The sequence below is a fragment of the Salvelinus namaycush genome, chromosome 20, assembly GCF_016432855.1.
Source record: "Salvelinus namaycush isolate Seneca chromosome 20, SaNama_1.0, whole genome shotgun sequence".
Lineage (NCBI taxonomy): Eukaryota > Metazoa > Chordata > Actinopteri > Salmoniformes > Salmonidae > Salvelinus > Salvelinus namaycush.
The window spans coordinates 16681539-16708272 of record NC_052326.1 but is presented as its reverse complement, the minus strand read 5'-3'; the positions used below and the strand labels follow the sequence as shown (position 1 = coordinate 16708272).

Genomic DNA, 26734 nt, shown 5'->3' with positions numbered 1-26734 from the left:
CACTTCTCAATGATATGAAACACTCTCAGTTTCTTTCCCTCTTTCGCTTCTCTTCTGTCATTCTCATTGTTGATCTCTTGTTATCCTGTCAATCACTAAAACGTTGATTTATACAAATGTATTGAATATGTCACAAATTAATATGAGGTAAGCTACCCAACTCTCTGTTTATCAATCTTGTACTACCCTGCCTTTGTCAGATTCTGGTTCTCAATCAGTCCTAATAATACTGCAAAAGTATTTCCTTTTTGAACTTCTCACTTCTCATTTTTTTATTTTATTGGTGCTTGGAAAAATTTGTGCAACCAAGCTTAAGTGCAGCTGTAGCAGTAGCTGTACCAAGATGGGGCATAGTGGGACAAAATTCTGTGACGGGGAGTACATGACTTATCATGAAGTAAAAACAGGGCCAGTTCAAGGCATAAGCGACATAAGCTCATCGGAGGTCATAGAGCGATTTCTTATAAGTGTCTGGATTAATGTCCCGCTCCTTGAAAGCGGCAGCTCTAGCCTTTAGCTCAGTGCGGTTGTTGCCTGTTACTCATGACTTCTGGTTGGTATATGTACGTACAGTCACTATGGGGACAACGTCGTCGATGCACTTATTAATGATGCTAACAAATCCGTCCTGTAGCTTAGCCTCCGCTTCATCGGACCACTTCCATATTGAGCACGTCATTGGTACTTCCTGTTTGAGTTTTTGCTTATAAGCAGGAATCAGGAGGATATATTTATGGTCAGATTTGCCAAAGGCAGAGGGCGAGAGAGAGCCTTGTTTGTGTTTCTGTGTGTGGAGTAAAGGTGATCTATAGTTGTGTTGCCTCTAGTTGCACAGGTGACATGCTGGTAAAAAGGAGGTAAGATACATTTCAGTTTCTCTGCATTAAAAACCCCACGAGAAGTGTTGCCTCTGGAAGTGCATTTTCTTGTTTGCTTATGGCTCTATACAGCTCGTTGAGTGCGGTCTTAGTGGCAGCATTTGTTTGTGGTGGTAAATAAACAGCTACGAAAAATAAACAGTACAGCAGATGAAAAGTGTTGTGGTATATAGTATGTTCTGCAGCTTTTCATGAGGTATTCTAACTCCTTAACATTAGAGATCGCGCACCATTTGCTGTTAACAAAGAGACACAGCCCTCACCATCTCAGCTTGCCCAGAAGCTGCTGTCCGATCTTTACGATGCATGGAAAAGCCAATGACGTGTATATTATCCAAGTCATTGTTCAAACACAACTCAGAGAAACATAGGATATTACAGTTCTTCTGGTCCCGTTGATAGGACAGTCTCGAAAGAAGCTCGTCCAGTTCGTTCTCTAGTCATTGTACATTCGACAACAAAACAGAGGGCAATGGCGGTCTAGATGCTCGCCGACGTAGTCTAATCATGACGCCGCCTCGCTTTCGCCGCCGCTTCCTCTTTCTAATCACGGGGATCAGGGCCTGGTCTGGGGTAACCATAACATCCATAGACGCTGACTCATTGAAGGAGAAATCTTCATCCAAATCAAGGTTAGTGTTTTCTGTTTTCGGTCATAGGAAATGATGGAGGAAACATTATGTAAAAAAACACACAAAATTGCAGAATTGCTCAGGAGCCTGTAAGACGGCAGCTATCCACTGCAGTGCCATCTTTTTACATGAAATGTAAGACCTGAATTAATCATAGATAACATAATTTATATAGGAAGTATAACATTCAATGATGTGGCATGTACACAGGTAGGACTACGTGTCCCATTCTTTAAAGCTCTAAATATAGTCCAGAAAATACCCAGTTTTACATCCTCATGTCCTACTAGGGGTTTGGGGGAGAAGGGGAGGGTGCTTTTTCAGTTCGGCTAGTGTGAAGGTCAGACCCCACCCTCAAAGACACACACACACGTATCCAGTCCAGGAGAACTTTGTCTGAACCGAGCTGCACTTCCTTTCATCTTTCCTCCCTGTCTCCCTAACTCCACTCTGTGTGGGGAAATACCAACTACCTTTTGATTCTGCTAATTCAATTTGATAGAAAAACAAATATATGGAAGGAGTGGGAGAGGGAGAAGAGAAATAATTGGGAGTGGGAGGGGTGGAGATGTTGTAGAGAGCCAGAGGAGGGGGTTTGTGGGAGAGGGGGGAGGTAGGTGAAGGCAGAGAGGGGTATACGGAAGGAAAGAGATCTGGAGGATGAGGGAGGGAGAGTGGGACAGAGGGGACATAAAAGTCCCAGGTTGAAGACTCATAAAGCTCTCAGAACTCTGATGAAGACAACCATCATCTTCTCCCTGCTCCTCATCTAAGGTCATCTTCCATCTTCATCTATCTTCATGTAGCTTTGCTGCTGTAGTTTAATTAGCTATAAATACTTGCTGGTTATTATAGTTGTTCTGAAGTGTATCACTGCTTTTGATCCTGTTATTATCTTTCTTAGAGAGATTCAAGTTCCTTAAATGTTCTGTCCAATGTGGTTATGTCACCCCTTGCTGATTTATACAGATAGCCACTCACAAACTGTTTATTATGTACATCCACTCAGGTTTAAAAGGTGTCAAGGAGCCAATAATTCTGAAGAGGAGCCTATAACTATCACTAGATCAAACCCTCAGTCTCGATGAGTATGGCGTCTGCTACCCATACCAGTGCAACCCTCTCCTTCCATGCAGCAGGAAAGAGCAGCTGTCTCCTTCTCTCCCGTCTCTCCTGTCTCTTAGACTCTGGCAGACTGCTGTATTATTTTTGGGAGGACTTTTCTTTCCCTCTGGAGGGCCTCATTGAGGAGGGCTGGATCTCAGGCTCTCGCTCTGGGGCTCAGACATCTTTACACACACGTCACTGGAAATCACCATGTATTATATCAGATTCCCTGCCCCCCTTATAATGTAAAGCACTTTGAGCACTTTAGAATGCCCTTTATGAATACAATATATTATATTCATTCATATATTAACACATTTTTGTAGCTACATGGCTTTATTTATTATAGACAAAGCTGATAGTACTACACAGAGTAACAGGGTGTGTAGTGTTATGGTCTAAGTTCGGATAGGGTGGCACTAGTTCTGTTTGATGGCGTCTGTCCAGGACCTGTTTGCCATGGCCAAGGGTGTGTGAGGGCAGCTAGGCGGTCACTGAGGACGACCTTGAATTGGCCCTAATCTGCCCGGCTCATTAGCTGCTGGCTCTGCTGCTGGTTTCCTCTGTTCCTCCGTTTAGCTAGAGAGAGAGAGAGCGAGAGCGAGAGCGAGAGAGAGAGAGAGAGAGAGAGAGAGAGAGAGAGAGAGAGAGAGAGAGAGAGAGACAGAGACAGAGACAGAGACAGAGACAGAGACAGAGACAGAGACAGAGACAGAGAAGTCCTGTTTATACCTGGTTCTAACATGCATGCAGCCTTGGTCCTGATCTTGTCCACATTCTGATTGTGTGTAAAGATGCATTGTGATCTGATTGTGATCAGTGTAAACCGACAAGATCAGAACAAGACCAGGATGAAGGAAGCATGTTAACGGCAGGTATAAACAGTGCTAGAGAGAGACAAAACAGCAGACAGGGAGAGAGAGTTGAGAGCTATTTCCTGCAGTCCTCAGCTGCAAGCACATCTGTGTGTGAGGGGTCCAAACAACCTCCCATGTGTTTGCTCACAGGTCGCCTGATTGCCTTTCCTTCCTCTTTTCTCTCCCACTAAAGACCTTCTGTCCTTCCTCTCACTCCAATCACCGCGCTGTGGCCCAGAGAGGGGCATTCTGGGAGAGGGACACGAGGAATCGAGATGGAATTAAGGAAGGAATAACGTTTTTGTTCAATCACTTTGGTGCTATTTTCAAAAATATGTGGGGAATTTTCCAAACTCTTAGTACAAAACTGCAAACTGTTAATACTTGTAACGCAGCAAATATTATATTCAAAACCATTTATTGTGCATTCATTTTGTTATGAGACATCTTTTACTGCACAGCCATTGATCCAAACAATAAGTTTACTGTAAAATACCATAAGAACATCGATTTTATCACCAAAAACACACAACAACCAGTTAATTCAATAGAAAATGTAGAAATAGAAAATGTTTAAAAATTGTCCTTTGAATGCAATTTGCTACAGTACTGTAAATTTCTGTACATTACACTGTTCACATTAGGCAATACTACCCACTAAAATTAACTGAACATCAAATTTCCACTGAAGACATCTTTCACAATGTATTCAAACAAAATAAATGAACGAAACTTAATGTTTGCATCAAGCTTGTCTTGAGTATTTGGCTATAAGTTCTCATCGAAATCGGCGTAAATGTCCTCATTGTTCATGTACCGGGGGAGAAAGCCTGACATAGGTCTGGATTGAAATCATTGCATGCCTCATCTATGGGATGAAGGAGGGTGGTACGCTCATGGGGATGGCAATCATACATCTTCCATCTATATTGAAGCTGTGTATTGTATTTTACAGTATTGTTTGTACTTGTGTGTTGTAGTGGTCCTGAACGTGGCTCAGTTCATAAGAGCATGGCCCTAGCAACACCAGAGTTGTGGACTGTTTTCATGTTGGATAAAAGCGGCTTCTACGTAAATTGTATATATCACAGTATTACAGTATTCTTTTTGCCAATACAATTTTTGTGAAGCAGTGTGAAACAGGCAAACCAGTTTAAAAGCTGTAGGTTTACTAAATGGTTAAGTGATTATCAATTATGAGCAGTCGGATTAAGTAATAGTCAAGTGTATTTTAACAAATGAGAAGACAATCATATAAAAAAAATACTGATTAAGTTTGGTGAAAAAAGGGACTGTGATTTTGTGTGTTGTACTTAGTCAATTGAAAATATGCTTAGAGTTTTTAAACAACTGCCTTGTTTTGTACTAAGTGTTGTGAAAATGTACCACATACTGTACTTGTGAAAATGTACCACATACTGTACTTGTGAAAATGTACCACATACTGTACTTGTGAAAATGTACCACATACTGTACTTGTGAAAATTGCACCAAAGCGATAGAAAAAAACTGTAATATGAACCGAAAATGTGTATTTCTGTAGGACATGTGTACGCGTTAGTGTGTGACGTGGGAGCCCTGTGCTCACCCTGGGTTTGGAGCCTGCTGTCTGGGTCACACTGGTGCACCCTGGGGCCTGAGCTCCACAAAGAAGCCTTCTATAAACAGCAGCACATCACTCAGGGGAGGAGCACAACAAAACCATTACTGCGCTTTGGGGATCATAGAGCTGGCTTCATTACATCTGATATCACTTAGAAATATAGCAGAAATCAAAACCTCTTCACCGACACTGGAATTCACACTGACACTCCAATAGACAGAGCAAGAGACAGCGAGAGCGAGACAGAGACACGATACATTTCACGTTTCAAGGACTCAGTGACATTATTTAGTATTAAAACTTTATTTACTTTATTTTGTGAGATGGAAAAATGATAAAAACGTACAGCTTAGGAACAATGTCTCGTCTAAGATAAGTCTGTGTTCTTTTCTTTACATAATAACAATGAAATTATAATCGTAACAATATCCTTGTGTTCTGAAGAAAGCAAAAAGAGTGAAAATAAATTATCATAACAACTAGTATAACATCAATTATAACAACAATAATAACAATTATTAACTTTATATAAACTTTCTGTTTGCTTGCTTCTTTTTTCCAATAAAGTCCAGGGGGACCAGGTGGGTGGTGTGTATTCCAGCATGTGAGGGGTCAGTGTGTGTGTGTATGCATGTACATGTGTGGGGAGGCTGGTTCAGAAAGTCTCTCATACCCACGGTGTCAACAGTCTGTCCGCAACAGCCAGGACAGAGGCGGCGGCGGGGGGGGGGGGGGGGGGGGGGGGGGGGGGGTCTCATTACACTACAGAGGTTCAGGAGGGGAAAGCAGTGGTTCTCCTAATACCTCACATCTTTTCTCTCATAGGGTGGGAGGGGTACCAAAGTGACTTAGTAAAAAAAGGCAACTTGAAGGGAGCAACTCAACACGCCCATGTTCCGCTTCACCTTCGCCCTCTCACGTCCTCTCTCCCTTCAGTCACGTCTCCTCTCCATCATTCTCTAAATGAGGCCAGGCAAAACAATGTCCTACTGACAGTGAGCCCAATTACCCCTCTAGAAACAGAAGCAGTCGTGGTGATGATATGGTGGAGGGGTGATGGAGGGGCTTCAGGAGGTTTCAGTGCTCAGCCCAGGCCGGCGACCGTCCGGAGTGATGGTGAGGATGGCCGAACGAAGGGTGGATGGGAGTGGGAGTGGGCAGCATGTGTCCGGAGTGGCTGAAGGGGGGAAGGTGGCCCATATGGGTCATGTGTCCAGCCAGGCCGGGGCCACCGCCGAAGGGAGAGGACTTGTCATGCATGCATTTGGACAGCTCATCGTAGCCGTCTCCGGACCGCTTGCCCCTCTTGGACTTGCTGGACATCTTGCGGTTGCGTGTCTGGATGCCCTCCTTCTTCATGGTCATTGGCCTGTTGACCTGTGGAGAGCCAGGGAGGAGGGATGTTAGCTAAGGAGTAGTCAGACAAGCCTTGAGTAATATAGTTAAATAAAGGTTAAATAAATATATATATATATATATATATATATATATATATATAGGCTACTACATATAGGCTTCATTTTAATTTTATGTGGGTTTCAAAATCAAATAGGCCACCTGGGAGTGGCAGGTAGCCTAGGGGTTAGAGGAGGCAGGTAGCCTAGTGGTTAGAGTATTGGGCCAGTAACCAAAAGGATGCTGGATCAAATCCCTGAGCTGACAAGGCAAAACTCTGTCGTTCTACCCCTGAACAAGGCAGTTAACCCACTGTTCCCCAGTAGGCTGTCATTGTAAGTAAGAATTTGCTCTTAACTAACTTGCCTAGTTAAATAAAGTTTTTTTTTAAACAGTGTTTCTTTTTTGTTTAACTGTTCATAACTCAATTATTAGTCATTGGACATTTTCTTGCACTCTCAGTGATTTTATATTCAATTATGTCAAGTGTCATTTGTAATTTTAGATAATTTAGAAAAATCTAAACAACTATGATGTTTCCATCATAGTTTCCATCAACATGTTTCCTTCTTAAAAAACATGAGGGGGAAAATCTGATGTGCCATAAATGTTGTGGAACAGATTGAACAGGCATTGGATGATCAAGCCACAATAAAAGGCATGAGCCTTTTAGGCTATTGTATATAATTATCTCACTAAACATGAATACACAGGACTGGAAGCCATGCTGGATCTGAAAGGGCTACTCTCAGACAATTTCGCATCAATGTAACTGACGCCTTACCCTGACATCAACATAACTGACGCATTACCCTGACATCAACGTAACTGACGCATTACCCTGACATCAACGTAACTGACGCATTACCCTGACATCAACGTAACTGACGCCTTACCCTGACATCAACGTAACTGACACATTACCCTGACATCAACGTAACTGACGCATTACCCTGACATCAACGTAACTGACACATTACCCTGACATCAACGTAACTGGCGCGTTACCCTGACATCAACGTAACTGACGCATTACCCTGACATCAACGTAACTGACGCATTACCCTGACATCAACGTAACTGACGCGTTACCCTGACATCAACGTAACTGACGCGTTACCCTGACATCAATGTAACTGACGCGTTACCCTGACATCAACGTAACTGACGCATTACCCTGACATCAACGTAACTGACGCATTACCCTGACATCAACGTAACTGACGCATTACCCTGACATCAACGTAACTGATGCATTACCCTGACATCAATGTAACTGACGCATTACCCTGACATCAACGTAACTGACGCATTACCCTGACATCAACGTAACTGACGCATTACCCTGACATCAATGTAACTGACGCGTTACCCTGACATCAACGTAACTGACGCGTTACCCTGACATCAATGTAACTGACGCCTTACCCTGACATCAATCTAACTGACGCCTTACCCTGACATCAACGTAACTGACGCGTTACCATGACATAAATGTAACTGACGCATTACCCTGACATCAATGTAACTGACGCATTACCCTGACATCAATGTAACTGACGCATTACCCTGACATCAAGGTAACTGACGCGTTACCCTGACATCAACGTAACTGACGCGTTACCCTGACATCAACGTAACTGACGCATTACCCTGACATCAACGTAACTGACGCATTACCCTGACATCAACGTAACTGACGCATTACCCTGACATCAACGTAACTGATGCATTACCCTGACATCAATGTAACTGACGCATTACCCTGACATCAACGTAACTGACGCATTACCCTGACATCAACGTAACTGACGCATTACCCTGACATCAATGTAACTGACGCATTACCCTGACATCAATGTAACTGACGCGTTACCCTGACATCAACGTAACTGACGCGTTACCCTGACATCAATGTAACTGACGCCTTACCCTGACATCAATCTAACTGACGCCTTACCCTGACATCAACGTAACTGACGCGTTACCATGACATAAATGTAACTTACACGTTACCCTGACATCAATCTAATTGACGCCTTACCCTGACATCAACGTAACTGACGCGTTACCATGACATAAATGTAACTTACACGTTACATGCTGACCAGACCGGACACGTCGCGCGCGTGAGCGTCGCAAAATAAGTGTAGAAATCCATGTTATTAAATTATTGCACCCACACTGCTCGCGTGCCAACGAGCGTCTGCGTTGCCAAGGGCTAAAATAGAAGTCAGTTCTATTTGTGATGCAGATCGCGCTGCAAGTCCTGCCTCTCCCATCTCCTCATTGGTTTATAGAAGCAGGTACCCACGTGCCATCTCCTTATTGGTTATACCCACGTGGGTGATTGAAAGACAAAATGTTTTGCCGGTCATCGTGGTAATACAATGAATGTTTAGATGCCAATCACCATATAAGTTCAAAGAAGAAAAAGCCTGGAAGGAGGAGAGATGACTAGAAACGATTCGGTTGGCCATTTTATGTGTGGATTAATTGGCGGAGTAGAGGAGCTTGTGCATTTCATGTAAAATAACAACTCAATGTTTATATCCCAGGACAACAGCAAGCTAGCTAAATAGGACAAATTAGCTAGCAAGTGCAAGCTAACTAGCTAAGTTGCCATACATGTTTAATGCTTTTCGACCTGTCCCCAAATTAATGTCATTGGTTCAGAGTTTGTTTTGCTATTTTAACCTGAGTGTCGTGATCGCGTTTGGTGTAGGGGGACAAAATAAATGTATGCACGATAGCGCACGATGGCGCACGCGCGCAGCCGGTTTGGGTTCCGTGTTACCCTGACATCAATGTAACTGACGCATTACCCAGAATGACAGTCCCACCCTCCAGCCTCTCCTGGGAGTAACACCCCCGATTGAAACAAAGATGGATTAATAAAAAGGGAAAAAACGACCGCGGGTTCTGCTTCACAGGGAAAGCAGGCTTTGCATCTCTCGCCCCCGCTCCTAAATCGATACAAGCTGTCCACCCACTTGACCAGCTCGCCCCGCAGTTTCTATGTAAGCGGTTAGGCTACTTACGTTGTGCAGTTTATAGTAGAGCCCGCAGGCGTTGCACACCGGGTCGCCATTGCCGTTACGCCTCCAAAGGGTGGTGGTGGTGGTCTGACAGTTAGCGCAGCAGGTGCCAGCTCGTCTCGAAGCGGACTGAGGAGGAGAAAAAGGCAGAACGTTAATAGGCTACATTATGAATAAAGCCATTCAAATGTTAGCTGATTTGACGATTGTATTAGCTTAGGCAACAGAGATCATTGAGGAAAGTGAACATGACATGAATACGATTATTGAAATTAACTACCATGGCCATGTAGGCGTAGCCTAATGCATAGACTAATATAGATTAGGCCTATACATTTCAAATGTTCATTCGGAATTTTGCCTATAGGATATTTCTGCGTTTAAAACTTAAAACCTCTCGTTTTATAGCCTATTGTAATGTCCCACTCTCAGGGCTACATTCACACATAACTTCAAAGCCAGGCCAGCGCCAGTTAGACTCATGAAATTGCTTACAGGGAGTCACATCTGTATTTGTTTAATTGAATATATTCTGTGATTTATACAAGCTTAATTCAATTTTCCAATTTGTGCAATGCTACAAAAGCTGTTTCTCTGAAATGCGTTGTTTCTGTCTTGTACCAATTTCTGCTGTCATATTTCATTTAATAAAAAAATTAGATAGGCTACATTAATAATTTATACCGTCTCTATGCATGATTCTCCCTTCCCTTGATCCAGAGAATCAAACGACCCGGACTATAGGCGTCTATAAGACCAGGACCCTGTCTGCCAATGCCCTTTGTGTCCATTACAGATCTATTCTTCATACATAATAAGAAACATTTAGGCTCACAATACAATAACACTACAGCCATGTATATTGCATGTAGGCCTATGTATTTATTTTAATTAATTTAGGGTTTTATGACAGTGGTTCATGCAAAACATCCCGAGTAAAAACTAGGATGGCGACGGACGGAATTTAAAAAAACAGAAAAATAGAATACTACTACAACAAAAAACACATCGCATTCCGGCGCATAAAGCTTGTGCCAGTGCCAACGGAGCATGACCAACAAACAACAGACCAAGAACATAAATACATTTATTTTCCAATCCCCACCACCATCCCGCCCCTCACGTTCTCTCTCTCTCTTCACACATAACTGGGTCCTATAGTGTTATGATAATCGCTTTACAGTATATTGTAAAAGTCTGGCCTGCCGGGTCCATACAAAATGCAGCGGTATTTGTTGAAGGCGGAAACACCCGGGAGCCTGGCTTCCTTATCGTGCCGGGGCAGATATCCGAATAGGAAACAACTGGATGCCCTTTGAACAGAACTCTGAAAACACTTGAGTTGAAAATGCAAAGCTGTGGCCACAGACCGACCCATGGAAAATGTAATGGACTTATCATCGAGAGAACGAGTCAGAGGCGCGCTTATTTACACCAAGCGGCGCTAAAATGACTTATAGCCTACTTGTTCCACTAATGCTGACAATAACGCTAATACAGTCTGTTACAATATATTTCAGAAAGACAGTTGTAGAAATAAAAAACAACATTCACAATGTTCTCCATCCCATTACATGTATCTCAATGGAAGATAACCTAGGCAAAGACAAACTCAGGCAACCATTGCAATGTGTTAAACAATTACGATATTTCAAAAAGGCCACCGCGGGTTAGACTACACTTGTAAATTAAAACATGAATTTACATTTAACAACACGAGTGAATTGGGCTATAATTTGGTCTATTATTGCGTCTTTGGAACTGCATGACTGGATGACTGCATAACGAGTGTCCATTTAATTAGATAGTAAGGTATAAGCTATTGATTGAAATATTCCCATTAGGCCTATGTATAGTAGTATGATTTAGTTATGTCAGAACAAAACTATTCAGATCTAGCCTATACAGAAATTAGGTATGGCGGGTAAACCCCTACTGATCATTAACATGTTCAGAGGGAAACAAGGTAGAAAAGATCCTTATATAAATAAAGTAAAATATGTTTTAGCAAAATGTAAATACGAATTTAAAGTTTATATCAATCTAAATCCATTGCATATTAATGCGTAAATGTTTGGAGCTACCCAAAAGTTAGCATTTGGAATGTGCCTTGAACTGCCACTGAAATTAAGTCACTTCTCACAACTTGAATATCTTAAAAAGTTCGAGACGGTAAGTAGGCCTATCCTATACAATCAAAATTATGAATCCTAATCAGAGGTCTGAATATAAAATGAACAAATAAACCTTTTCAAAATAATCAGGAACCAGTATAATTTGGGGAAAAATGTATTGTAATAATAACTTGTAAATTAAACATACAGTAATAATTCAGCCCACCTGAGACAATGAAAATATATAGGCGTATGTGCATTAGAAATAACAGGGCTCAGAATAATCCTTGCTCTTAAATGCCTGTGCAGAAACACTGGACAAAGTATTTGTGTGTGTGCACTGTTTTTCACTCACTTCAGCGTGGTGATAACCAAAGCAGCATGGGCATTGGATCAGTGACAGTATCAGCAGTATCAGCACTAATGATAGCAGTTAAAATGTCAATAGTAGCAGTATTGTAACAGGCGGTGTAGGCAATCACCAGGGGGTGTGAGGGACAAACAATTCCAGGAAGATCATAGGGAAAATACAACTTTCCTGGAATTGTCCTGGCGGTATCTGCTTCGTGCTCTATTTTGGCCCCCTTTCTCAGATGTGGAAGGGTAGACGGGAGCGAGATGGGGACTCACCAGTCTGCGTTTGGGCTTGATGAGAGGTCTGTTCTGGCCGTTCATCTTGTGGTACAGGCCGCAGGCATTGCACAGGTAGTGGCCCGTCCCGTCCCGCCGCCACAGCGGGGTGGAGGTGGCACCGCAGTTGACACACTCGCGCCCCTCTGAGCAGAATTCAAGTGGAGGGAAGACAAAGGGACATTTATATAATTAAAAAGTTCACACTCCATCAAAAGCTAAACAGTAACGGATTCACATTGAAGACAATAGCCGCCAGGAGGACACAGAGGAAATCATGAGCCTACTGGACACACTCTTCATTAGTAGTGTAATATGAAGTCCAAGCCCCCCCCCCCCCCCCCCCCCCCACACACACACACACACACTGGGAGGACAGTGTCTCAGTGTACATATCAGTGTGCAGGTGTACCAGCCAAAGACAATCCCATATGACTGTCATTTGTACAGTTTGGTTCAGGGCGAATCGCCATGGACACAGACACCTGTATGTAAAGTGATCCAGGGTAGGAAACCCAGAGACAGCCAGGACGTGTCCAAAGGTGTCCAAACAGATGAATGTGAGACACCATCAAATTAGAGCTACATAATTAATGTGCTGTGGGCACACATGAGAGGAAACAGAAGAGTGTGGTGCTGGTGGTGGTATTAAATGTGGGCCTGACCACATTGTGGTCTCCAACAAATAGGTGCCCATATTATAGCTCAGTATCACTTTATACCAGCCCGGTTTCTATGTTTCCCTTTACTCGTGACTTTTGAAATTATTTACTAAATCTTTTCATTGTTAGGTTTCTGAACACACCCTCTTCTGGTGTGTTCAGGGTTCAAGTCTTTTCACCCACTTCTACATCTTCAGCTGCAGAAAGACAGTGGGTGTTGCCTGTCTCTCTCTCTCTCTCCTCTTACAGGTTGCACTGTGGTATAATGCACAGGCTCAGTCAAATGGGCCGTTGCTGAACCTCGACCAAAATGGCCTTGTTTAATTCATGTTTTCCTCTCCCTAGAGCATCGTACCTTTATTCCTATTATAATGTCAGCAACACCCATAGTCCCACCTAAACCTGAGAAAGGGATCTGCTCTGGACAATGGCAACGCTCCTTTTGAAGTGTATTCTGAGTGTTTGACTCTCTCTCCCTGTTTTGTCAGTCCAGCAGAGGCACCAGTATCAATACAACATCGCCTTCCAGCTCCAAAATTACAAAAGCTGTTGAATTGTTGTGTAAATTGGGAAGTTCCTTGGGGAGAGAACACTGAAATCCCACTGGCCGAGAGTATAGTAGAGAGACTGAGGCCATTGCCTTTCCAGGGAGGAGGTATGTAGGTGAGCGGATAGGGCTAGTTTAAGGTTATTTAAACAGGAAGCCACACTGTTGTGTAAGGTATGTGCTGACTGCTGAAATGTCACTGTGGCATTTCATACAACAATCAATCACGGCTCCATCAGACTTTGGGACTGATAAAGGAATGGCAGACCTTATGTGAGTTACTGATTCTGGATCTGTAAGGGAAGCTTCAAGTTCATGTGTATTTCTCTGTTGTGATAGTTACAATGCTCTTGCATAAAATAATCCCGTTAAAAGATTTGTGGATACTGTTTTAATTAAAATATTTGCATAACCAATCTGCCATCCACAAATTATTGAACTACTGAGCATACATCAGATAATAACACTTTGATCTGTAGTGATAATCCAAATGAAGACAGTTGTTTGCTAATATCTCTATACACTAACGAACAGTTAGAGAGACTCCACATTCAAATTATTTTTGGACACCAGGCCCACAACATAATTAACTTTGAGTTAATTAGTCTGAGCAAATGTAATGATAAATGTCTCCCTATGAGCTCATGTGATGGCTTGATTAACTATATAATTAACTATCTAATATTTTTAGAGTAGCGGTTATTATTACAATATCATAACCTTATTATCAATTATTATTATTGTATTATGACTTTGTTGTCTTCGATATGGTCATTACTACTAGTGTTAATCATCCTTTCATCTCCCTGGGCTTGATTCTTTCTCACTATCTCAGCGCACTGGGCCAAGGCCATGCTTAAAAACACAAACAGCAGGGCTCTGTCGCCTGTGACAGCGCGTCCCGACAGTGCTTTGTTAGTATTGGGGCGAGCAGTGGACGGTGGAGGTCGTGATTTGTTCACTCAAAGTATACAGGATATGGCAGGAGTCGCCAGAGCGTCGTGACTCCTGCATTTTTTAAGCTTCTGCCAAACAAGGGCATTGGTGGCATTTATTTTCAGCATCCAGCCAATCAGCCCAGATAAACATAAACACGACCACATTGCATATGGTTTCAAAAGGATGATTAGGTTAGCATTCGTGCAATTTTGTAATAAAAAAACGTTATTTTTTAAATCTGGATAGAGACATGCTTATTATAGGCCTAGGCCACGTAGCACTTTCAACAGGCCTACTAATAAAAACATTCACAATAAGTATTATTACATATTCTATTGAAATATTATTATATTCAGAACCCTCTTTATAATAATTCTGCCAACTAGCCTATAAACCTATAATTCCGTATTTTCATTTTGGTGATTGTTTGACTTTAGGCTGTTATCTCCTTGCCTCGACTCAAACGTGTTTAATCATGATCAAACCTGAATATTTGCGTTTCAAATATTAGTCGTTTCATGTTAAATGCTTAATCATTTCATTTAAGTGGATGGTGTTTACAAGTGGTGACGAATGCGATGGATCAGAGATAAGAGCCACTGGGACAGGTTTGGGAAGGAGAGAAGCGCTGCGGGTAAAATAACCTGAGGTTATTATAGCAACTGTTCGACAGCGAAACACTTACAGGACCACCCAATCTATTTCTTGAAGATTAAAGCATTCATAGCCCTACAAGTAAAATACATTTAGAACAAGCTAAATGTTAATTGTTGTTTGGGCCCTGACAGAAATCCATGCACTTCCAAAGAGTTTTGACAAAACATAAGCCTGACACTGGTTTATATTGTCCTAACATGGACTCCCAATATTTGCATGCCTTAAAATTACATAATTAGGCTATACCAGACTCTTTATGCGCAGGGTAACTTTAGGAATAGACTTATGAAACTCACCTGAGCACGACCGGGCTTTGCTTTTACACTTCGGCGTAAAGCTGGATGAAGATCCACCCAGCAGGCTACCGGGGTGGAAGAGACTGCCGCCGTATTCGTGTGGTGTTGGGAGAGAGTATGGGTAGGTCGGGATGGGGTGGTGTGTTGCGGGAGTTTGGGCACTCATCGAAGCCAGGCTGTTGCGGAGAGGACTGCAACCCTCCATTTTCATTCCCTCTGCCAGTGACACTTGGTATTTGATGGACTCCTTCTCGTCCATTCTTGTCGAGGTGGAGGTTGGAGAAGCAGGGCCGAGGTCCGGGGACACGTCTTTGGGAGGCGTAGGAGGGAAACTGTAGAGATGGTGCGGGCTGCAGTGGGACGCAGGGGTGAGGGAAGATACCGGAGCAGTGCTGGAGCTGCTACTGCAAGGGTAGCCGGAGCTAGCAGGATGCATTCCTGGCTTGCTGAAGTGGCTGACCGCCCATGCGTTATGGTGGTGGGCAGCAGAGAGGGCCGCCTTCCCGCTGTCAAGCCACGGAATGCCGGGGCTGTGGATTAGGTGTGGCCGGCAAACCTGACTCCCAAGGCGAGCTGTAAATAAGAAATATTATGATTTTTTTCTAATCGAAAGCGATGTGTCCAGTTCTATCACACTGCGTAAAGTGCTGTCTCCTCACCTGTTGATGTCAATTCCAAACTATTTAAACTCGACATTGAGGTATATTTTTCTTAGTGTAAACGTTATTAAAATAGCCTACAGGGCACCAACTTTAAAACCACGCCATTTCACAGTCCCAGCGAAATCTAAAACAATAGTTAGGCTACTACAGCTCCGTACCATAGACTACTTGACAAAAATATTTACAGATGTAAATGTTTACGCTTGTTGCAACACAATCTCTTATTGTCGAAAAGCATGTATGGGAGAAAGAAATCCACGGGGAGAAAATGGGATCAGTGTGAAGGCCTCGACTGAACTGCTATTTGCCTATGGTCATTGCCTGTTGGTCGCTCAGTTCCAGATCTCGGACTAAATAATGTTATTAGTAATTTTGCGTTTTGATGTTATATCCGGGAAGTGTCTCTCTCTCTCTCTCTAGAAACCCCTGCTCCAACAGAGGGGTTAAATGACATACTTCCCTTTCCTCTTGCTGTCTCTTGCTAGAAATTCTCGTTTTATGATTCCATGCCGTACGCCAGAGACAGCCACGCGCATGGACATCTATGTGTTACGGTATTTCAATTGACATCATTTATGTTCTCACATATTGAATAAGATACCATATCTAGATTTGTTTTTAAATACAAGGTTCTGGATGGACGACTTTTTACTGGTAATAGAAAAATGTTCTGTGCCAAAGGTCTTTGTGCATCAAACATCACACAACCAGTTATGGCAATAATATAGGCCTACCATCGATTAGTTTTAAAGCAACAGCCTGGGTGGTTGGATACATGTTGTCTTATTGCACCCTCTCACAATTACCTAAAGGCTATAAAGCAGACTTAAATACAGTTAAATCACAAGGCTGAGCGCGTCTTACCATGTGCCTGGCTGTATGTAACCCTGGCCCGGGAGTTGGCATAGTAGGGGTTCCCCTGAGAGTCCAAGTGGTTTAAAAACACATCCACTTCGTCTGGGGGCAAAAGCGGCGCCATGGGCTCCATGTAGTTGTGGGCCAAGCTGTGGTGATGCGAGTCTGGGTGCTGCCCATTCAACACGGCGTGATGATGCGCCATCCACCGAGATTGATCGGCTGCGACTTCCATACCTAAATCGTCGATAACTTTATCCAATATATCACCAAAACGTCGTACTTTTTCTGAAAATATAAGTAATCTTTATGTGGTCCTTCTCCTGGATTAAGCACTTGTTACAGTCCCGAAATGTGGAGAAAAGGATGGACGTAGTGATGTCATACGGGTTTTCGGCACACTCTCCTTAAAGGTTCTTTGCTTCAGAAATAGAATCCTTGATCCGTTTTATTGGCTCTTACTGACACCTGCAATGAAACACAACAACATTTTATAATTTAATACACAACCTGGTGCCAGACTCTTTTGCACAACTCCTTTGGCGATGTATGCAAAATATACGAGATTGTTGTTTTCCCTATACGTTCAATCATCCCAGGAGCATTGTATAGCCTACTGACGACCTTTTACAAACAGCTTTCACCACAAGACTGTATATTTTTTAAACTACTTACAGTGTATTGCACCATTGCTGCAATGTTATACTCATAACACATGCATCCAATCTTATTCCATTGGAAAAAAGTATTTCTTCTGAATTTACCTGTTGAAAGTTTGATCTATGACTACGAGCAGCTGTTCAAACAGACTTTAATCTCTGAAACGCCTGATCCGTGAGGTACCCGGGCGCACTTTCCTACTGAATTGTGGCAGTACACTGACGCGACTGGCGCCAGTAAATTCCATATCAAGCGAGCCGGGGCGGAGTCAAGGGCGAGCAGTGACCTCCTGTAAGCCAATCACAGATCAGTATAGCTGCAATTGGCTCATGTATCCCAGCTCTTTCAGTTTCCATTCGAAACAGTAATGCCCCGGACCAAAAAACTAAAAGACATATCAATCAGCGGTGTAATTTCTCGGGGGACTTTTCTCTCTCGTGAAGCTCGCAGAATGAGCAATTTGCCCCTGATAATGTCTTCTTTTACCAACACTCAGAGACGGACAGCCCAGATGGAGGCAAATTGAAACTGTAAGTTGTAAGCCTGACAATTTCTGTAACAGTCAACTAGGCCTACATTATCTGGCAAACGCAGTAGCCTATAGGCTGTTGTCACGTAGCCTTGCATACCACCTTGAGATTGTTTAGCCTTTAGATAACACAACATTATATTGCTAAGTTTGAATTCAAAGTGTATGCCAATGCTATTTTGTATAGGCTAGTTAAATGAAACCAACCAGATTAGATGTTCAACATGCTTAGTGGGCTAATTGAAATGCTATCAAACATCATAAAATAATTAAGCAGTCTTTTGGTTATTATTCTGTATTCAACAGTAAAGTGGTTGTTTTTCCACATATGCCTTGTTTTACAGCATAGGCCCTTGTGGAGAACTGCATCGGCAGTTTGGACACATTTTACAAGGATTCTATATGCCAATTATGTAAATGTCTTGTAGAACAACACCAATTGCAAGTGTGAATGTTCACATGATCCTGCAATGCATATAAAACCAATTGTCAGTACCTCTAGGATTAATAGGAGAGGAGCCGTTTTATGACTTCGAAAGTGGGGCCATTGTTGTGAGCGCCTAAGTCTTTAATTAGTAGTCACGATATTCCTCTTGTGAAAACATTGGTTTTGCCTAAGATCTAGAGCAGTCAACACTTTTTGCATGTTAATGGCGCCTTTTTCTCACTTGGTGGTACAGACAGGGCGCCAGGCCCGCCTCACCTGTGTAAAACCAATTGGTGACCATTAGCGACACTTTGTTCATTCTTGTTTACATTCAACTCATGGCTGAAACAAGAAGGCTTGTCCACCACAGGCATAAAGACAGTGTCGCAAATAACCTTTTATCAAGTGCGCCGGTATAACCAGCTAGGTTTTGTCCTACAACCGCTCTACATACCCAAATACCTGTGATTTGTTTCAAGCCAGGAATAGATTGGAAGGCCTCATAAGCAAAAGCCTATTGAATAGGCTACCAACTGAACCTCCTAAAATGTAGTCTATAATCCAGCGCTTGTTATGAGGTTATTAGGTTTAGCCTTCAAGTGGTGTTTTATTATAATGTGATGAAATACTGTAGCCTACACACTTTTGCACAGGTATTCTATGGGCCTGTCTGTACCTGATCAAAATAATACGGGGAAAGAGCATCCAGGATAAAATCGCCAGTCGAGACGTACTGGTTTACCCTCTATAGTAAAAATGTGGCATTTCGTGCCATACATCACGATATTGAATATTAAAAAGAAAATGTTTGCATGTCTTTTTTAATAAAGAAAGTGTGTGTGTGTGTGCGTGCGTGCGTGATTGACAGACAATAATTGGAGGGAGCTCCGGGCCCAGACTGGCCGCCTCTCTGACGCCCCGACTAGACGTCACAGAAAAAAATCTCAGCGCATGGACTTCACAATCGTTCCAAAAAAGCCTCGAGATCAGTTACGTCCAAGCTTTGTTTATTCTGATAGAAATACAGTGATGTTTTGGCCAAGCATAAATCAAATAATTACATACTTAAGGCTACTATACTCAACCTGTGAAAAAAAGAATGCATGAATAGCTTAACGCAATGTTAGAACGAGGGCATTTGGACAGTTTGGGCTTTGATATGGGGATGTTTGCAGGGTGTGTGTGTTTGTGTGCGTGCTTGCGCGCGAGCGAGAGTGTGTGTGGCTTGGCATTCAGTCATTGGCATCTGGTCAGGGGCCATGACATGATGAGCTCAGCTCTCTGTGCTTGTCAACTTCTAAAATCAACAAATTAGTGTATGTGGGGTCATAACACACCCAAGGGTCTCCTTATGTAATCATTCAATCAACAGTTATGGTACTGTTTATAATGGCTTATTGAGGACTTATTCATCTCCGCACCCAGAACCAAATCAGTTACTCGATTTTTAACATTTTGAAATGTTTTATGATGGATATTTTTTTAAATTTTAATTTTCTAAAATCTAGGAAGAGTTGGTGGTTCCAAACATCTTCCATTTAACAATGATGGTGGCCACTGTTCTTGGGGACCTTCAATAGTGCAGACTTTTTTTGGTACATTTTCCCAGATCTGTGCCCCAGCTCTACGGACAATTCCTTTCGACCTCATGGCTTGGTTTTTGCTCTGACATGCACTGTCAACTGTACATATCCTGTGCACGTGACAACAATTAAACATCTTATTTAAAATCTTTGATAAAGGCTAGAGTACCCACATGGACCTTTCTCCAACAGCTTCTGCTATAACTGCATCCCACATTTAATTTAAGTGCATGTTTCAGTTTCAATCACTTCTAACCTGACAACACATATTTACTTTTCTATTTGTTTAATGTAATGTTAAGAATGTAGTCCTGACAAAATAGAAATATATCCAGAATGCACCCTAAGTTATAAAGATCTGTGTGAGTTGGTTAGGTGAGCATTATACTCTTTCTCTTCCGCCCGACATTTCACTTGAACCATATTGAGCAGAATACGGAAACGGAAAATAAAAGCATTTCGGCTCATCCTTCACCACCCCACCCAAATAACAGACATTCTCCTGAAATGAGAGCTATAGCAGCTGAAAATGTCAGGTGTAGGTGTCTTAATAAATAGGTTTCTTTGAAATAATTTGCCACTCTGTCAATTGTCATTCATTGGCAGGTCAAGTTACAGAGATTTCAAACCATGTTTTCTATGGCACTTTGGTCTAAAGTACAACATAAATATTCCCTAAAGATACACGACTGCACTGAAAAAATAATAAAAAGCCTCAACACAAGAGATCTCTCTAAACTATGATGCATCAATTTAACAGCAATGCAACGACTACATGTTTTCAACGTAAAGCAAGAGGAATTCAAATCTTGTGTTTGACCAAACCCTAATAGTGATCATGGCAGGTCATCTTTTTCCCCCCTTACATCACCGCTGCTGTTTGTCTGTCTGTGTGGTTGTCTGTCCTCGGTGCTGTGCTCCTCTGTACCGCAGCCTGCTGTGTGGCTGGGACTGGGTGGGTCAGGCCCAGCAAGCAGCCTCTCCATTGTTGTTTCGCATGTTTGCCAAATGGATTACTCAGCGGGATTTACCCCTCTGTAATTTATACCTTCATTAATCCCATTTGTATCTGTGCTGGAACAAAGGACGGGATGATGGGTTTGTGTGTGTGTGTGGGGGGGGGGGGGGGGGGGGGTCCTCGCTCAAGGACATAGCAGCATTGTCTCACAGGGGATGCTATCCTACTAGAGCGGTAGAGCCCTTGGAGGTAAGCACATTAACCCTTCCTTGCTGCCTATGACTGAGGGAAAACATTTATTCCCATACGAAATGTTCATTGGCTATACATGTCAATGACAGGCATTGTTATGAATAAGAGGCAATACGATGGTAGCAAAACCATGTCAATTCAGGATACTTTTTCTCTTCTGCCGTAGGTTTGTAGGCCTATCTGTGCAGCGGCCAGCTTTAAAGTCCTACTCCAGACTAATTTTCACCCCATTTAACACCTGATTTACTTAACAAAAGGCACATTTCATGTTGAAGATATCCCTACGACCATTGTTAGGGTAAGGTGAATGACCGGACGGTTGTTATCTTTGATTTATTTATGATTTAACCTTTATTTAACTAGGCAAGCCAGTTAAGAACAAATTATTATTTACAATGACGGCCTACCAAAAGGCAAAAGGCCTCCTGCGGGGACCGGGGCTGGGATTACATTTTTTTTTTTTTTTTATAAATAAATATAGGACAAAACACACATCACAACAAGAGAGACAACACAACACTACATAAAGATAGACCTAAGACAACAACATAGCAAGGCAGCAACACATGACAACACAGCATGGTAGCCACACAACATGACAACAACATGGTAGCAACACAACATGGTTATTACTGAACCAGAGTCGGTGTACGAGCAACAGAGACCATTCCAATAATTAACAGGTGCTGCTATGAAATGAGCTTGCCTTTCTCTACCTGTTTGTTCCCCTTGCTTATGGTCAACATCCATCATTATTCAGAGGGGGGATGGGGGGGTAGAGAAAGCCACAGAGGGGTTTGTGAAGATAAGCAGAGCTGGGGAGAGGAGAATGACACAAACCAGCTGAAGCATTATTGTCCTTTACTCATGGGTAATTACATCGAGCACAGGGCACTGGGGGCTATAAAGTAGACAGAAGCAGACAGCACACAGCCCATCCTAGTGGAAGTGCGAACCCAGAACAGGGTTGTGAAAGCAATGCATTTTCACCCTCATATTAAACTAGATGCCATAACTGTTTTCTGAGTTGGTGAATCTGGCTACTGTATGTTCAAAGGACATGTTCATAGTATAATGGTCCATTATTGGATGGACTTCTGTACATTTTGGCTGCATGGACCTCACTGGTAGCCTTGATATCATTTGAGAGGGTATTTATATTAGGTCTAAGTGATCATCTTGACCACACTTATCTGACACACACGCAGAAAAGGGACGCTTAACTGGTATGGCATGTGAGGTGACTGATAGGTAAGGGGCCACATGCTGAGTTTCGAGTGTAAGTGTAATTTTTATTAGCTGATGACAGTCTCACGAGGGCAATAAATCTGCCTGCTCGAGACAACAGTCCCGCCCGCCCCTGTTTCTATTCGACCACTGAGACCATGACGTTATTGCCCTTTCTTGTGATGAAAGGGGGTTGGTTACTGGAGTCTTAATGCTTTTGAAAGCACAGGTGATTAGTGGATACATACATCGTCATCTTAATATGACGCTGATGTTGATCTCACACCCGTGATTGGTTAGCCTAGATCTGCACAATTCCATAACCCAAGGCCACAGCAATTGTCACGTTTAATTAAAGTTCAATTGTGATTAACTTTTTAATACTTCACGAACATCTAGTAAAACAACAGATCACATGAAGTCTGTTCATTCAACTGATTGGGTTACTCGTAATAACCATGCAATAACACTGTTAAACCGTGAAGAATTGAATCTGGACAAATGATAGCCTAATCGATGGTGCGGAATGTATGTCTTTGGGAGGCTAGCTCTACCAGATGACTTCATGTTCAATGCATCACATTGTGTTGTATTCCTAGTTTATACAGCCTAATAGTTACAAAGACACGTAATAACGAATACTGAAAGGACCTATAGCATACTGTTTCTATGCATTCTATTTAGTCTGATAAAAAAACGATGTTATTGTTTTGCAAGCCAGAAAACTGTGTTTGATAGTAGTAATTATAGATTTTACAGGAAGTGCATGCAGTACATAAGAAGAATATAATAGCAGAATTAGATTACATGCTGCGTAACGAATTATTATAATTGGAAGACTATATGATATAAACCCATGAGAAACTGTTTGCATAAAATACAGTGAAATTGTAGTCTATTGTTATTATTGTGATAGCTTATATGTTATCTTGTTCTTCCCACATTCTAACACGGCTACTCCGTGACGGTGCCACTCCAAGTGCGGTGCCAACTAGGGCTCTCTGTAGCCTATAATGTGTGCAGTCAACGATGCATCATTATGAGGCAAGTATATTGTAAATGATATATAGGCAGATGGATAAAAAAAAGCTTTACGCTTGGATAGCCTACTCTCACATATTTAATTTCAGTTGATGGACAACTAGTCTTTAAATATGTACCTCAACCAGTAACACGATTGCAAGGAATTTACAGCATGTCTAAATAATTCCACTTACAACAATAGTAAATAGTAAATAATGAATATCTCTTACCACCAGACTGACTCGGTCCTGCTCTGTCTGGGAGAGGAGTAATGAGAGATTCAGTCCGGTAGCCTATAACCGGGTCTCCGTTTCGCCTGCCTGGCACTACGTAGATCTCGCTGACGTTTCCCTTTATGCGCAGTTATGGGTGGTGGACTGCCTAAAAATCAATCCGCGTTTGTTTGATGCTGCTGTGGAAGCTATGTCCCTCTGTCCCAAAAGAGTTATGTCAGCTGGCAAGCAGTTTAGCATCGTCCCCCCCCCCCCCCTCTCTATCTCTCCCGTTATCTCTATTTCTCTCTCTCGCTTTGCTCTCCCCCCTTTTCTTTCAATAGCTCCGCTGAAAACGAGGAGAAAAAAACTTGATAGACATAGGAGCAATGTATGTTGTTATGGTGCGTCAACCAGTCTCAATCTTGTCTTCCGGGTCGTGACTTCTTTGAGCATTTTGATATGGATTGTGAAAGAGGGGACGCACAGTATCTAGTGTTCATTCTTAAAATCCTCTTAAGCATAAGGTTTATCCGGCCAACAATTCCACTTCATAGTCGAAGCAGAACAGTTCCTTATGGAATGTTAGAGAGAGTGGCACGTCAGTATCACTCAACCAACCCGTGCAAGGTGAGTAACCCAGTAACTGAGTGAATACGAAAAAAAAGCTTCCTAAAGAGACACTGCTTTATTATTGTCATCCAATCCACTTGGATCAAACATCTTCCCAATCAGGTTATTGAGTTTAGTTGACTCCGATTTTTGTGATTATATTACATATTGAGCTATCTTGGGTTGCTGGGCTCTCAAGCAAACTAAAACTACATGCACAATATAATTGGCATACAGCAATCCAGTGTAATGAATTCCTTCCCCGCTCATTTTGATTGAAATACGGTATACCCCATGACCGACCCTCCCTCCTACGATCTTCTTTTTACTTTGTCCCACACATTAACACCAACTTTAAAACATGCAAAGCCTCAAAATCTCCTGCACGCGACCTAGGCTCGTGCGCTGCAGCTAAAGCCAGGCAGGTGCAAGGACTGCTGCATCCCGGGCCGTGTCCCCTAGAGTGCACACACACAAAAAGAGGAGAAAACCAAGCTTGCATAAAGAAAATAAAGACAAATTGAACTTTGACAGAATTACTTGCATTCATTTCAATGCTTAAAATCGCTTCTGCAAATACCTCTGTTTTGCGTCCAGGAATAAGACCTTGAATAAAAACAACAGAAAAGAATATACACACTGTCACTAGTTTATTTGTCATTCCCAAAGGCCTAGTTGATTAAATAATCGAAAGAAAAATAAACTGATAATAATCGGTCTGGTCTACATATATCAGAATTTCACAAAATAAAGAAGAAGAACAGCTCGAGAAAGAAAGACAGGAGATAGCCTATATGTTATCTTAAGATGGCTTTATGGCAACCCTCCATGGAGGCAAAAAAAGCTCCCCAATGTAGGCTACACGGTTGTTGTATTTTGACGCCATACAAAAGTTTGTGCCTATAGGCCCATATTTTAAATAGCCTGTATGGCGCATAGGCCTTCATTTTCTTCAAAATGTTTTTGTACAATATCAAAATCACTGACCGCGCACAATTGAAGACACCATATCTTGTTGAAACTGGATAGAGCATTATAGACTTAGGCCTACTTGCATACAGTGGTGACTCTAGCCTGCCTATACCTTCCTTGAAATGTAAACTCGACCCCTGTCCGGATGTTGTTATCCCACTATTCAAATTAGAAGTTGAAAATGCACTCAACATTTGGGAACTTGGAGCAGACATAAGAGATCAATTCGAATGTCCATTATTTTCACTGTATCCACCCCAAAAGCAACAGTTCTTTCTTTTAGGCTACATAAAGTTACATCATCAACAACACCAAAGTTTATGATAATACTTGTTAATGTTAATAATTATAATCAAACACTCATCACGAATAGCTCTTTTCGTTTAGATTATCGTTTATTTACAAGACGGTAGCCCATCATCACTTGACAAAAAAAATGGTTGGGTAAATTAAGAATTTTGTAACATATCCATATCATTAAGCCAATTAGAATGCCTATTAGTTACAGATCAATAAAGGTATGAGCAGCGTGAGCCTTGTGATCTCTGTCCAGCGAAAATAACAGCCTCTTGGTTTGAGCGCGCGTTTAAAGTTTATCAGCCCAGAGCTTCAATTCCTATTTGGAACTTCTATAAAAAAAAATATATAATAATAATAATAAAACATATATATTTCATAGACAATATGACATGTCACATTGTCCATCCAAATCTAGCCTATAGTTTGACACCTAGCTTATATTTTAAAGCAAATTATCTTGAGGCGAGCGTAATGACAATATAGCCTACAAAGTTATAGTTCAAGATTAGCCACAATAATTCTAAGGTGGAGGTCTTAATAATAATAATAGGCCTAACAATAATTGAATAATAATATTTTTCATGGGGTCATCATAATCACATAAGCACATGAACATGTATTCTATGTATTTATTCATTTATTTCGCACTATGTTTCTTTCTTATCATTTTCAACATGTTCTGCAGCAGGGTTTTTGTCCTAAGTGTCTGCACGGCGCTTGGCAGAGACGTTATTATTTATATATGCATGCTGCATTAGATGCCAGGGCCCTTCTTCTTCCGATTATTAGCCTACCATGGGGTAATATTTCATCGGCACTAGGCAATCTTTGTTCTCTGTGAAGATAATAAATGGCCTAATCGTTATCAGCAAACTGCTGGGGGTGTCAGCACCGAACGAAGCTGGAAGCAGGGACCAAAGTGCCGCTGAATAAATTGGTGTTCCTTATCTCTCATTCCCAGATTATCGCCGCCTTTTCAAACTTGCACAAGAAATACATTCAATGCATCTAATGCATCATTTGTGGGGAGAAGATCCCGCAGGTTGATAGAGACAGATAGATGCAGAGAATGAACAAATATTTACAGGTTTTACGCGCCCGGTGTTG

The 26734-nt window shown here is 42.0% G+C and overlaps 1 protein-coding gene across 1 annotated transcript; it reads right to left on the bottom strand.

Annotated features, from left to right (window-relative positions):
- Nucleotides 1-5838: 5838 nt before the first annotated feature.
- LOC120065705 (GATA-binding factor 2-like) lies at nt 5839-17719 on the bottom strand. The gene is made up of 6 exons (XM_039016785.1): nt 17637-17719; nt 16882-17340; nt 15356-15928; nt 12255-12400; nt 9514-9639; nt 5839-6454 (listed from the first exon to the last, which is right to left on the bottom strand). Exons 2-6 carry the CDS (start codon nt 17105-17107, stop codon nt 6155-6157), a joined length of 1371 nt encoding a protein of 456 aa, XP_038872713.1. The 5' UTR covers nt 17108-17340; nt 17637-17719; the 3' UTR covers nt 5839-6154.
- Nucleotides 17720-26734: the final 9015 nt, after the last annotated feature.

Bases quoted from the DNA above. Each gene is read 5' to 3' on its own strand.
- LOC120065705 (XM_039016785.1), bottom strand. From the start codon at position 17,107: ATGGAAGTCGCAGCCGATCAATCTCGGTGGATGGCGCATCATCACGCC. The intron at 15,929-16,881 runs GTAAGACGCGCT...TCTTATTTACAG, and splicing joins TACATACAGCCAGGCACATG to CTCGCCTTGGGAGTCAGGTT. The intron at 6,455-9,513 runs GTAAGTAGCCTA...GGCTCTCCACAG, and splicing joins TCTACTATAAACTGCACAAC to GTCAACAGGCCAATGACCAT.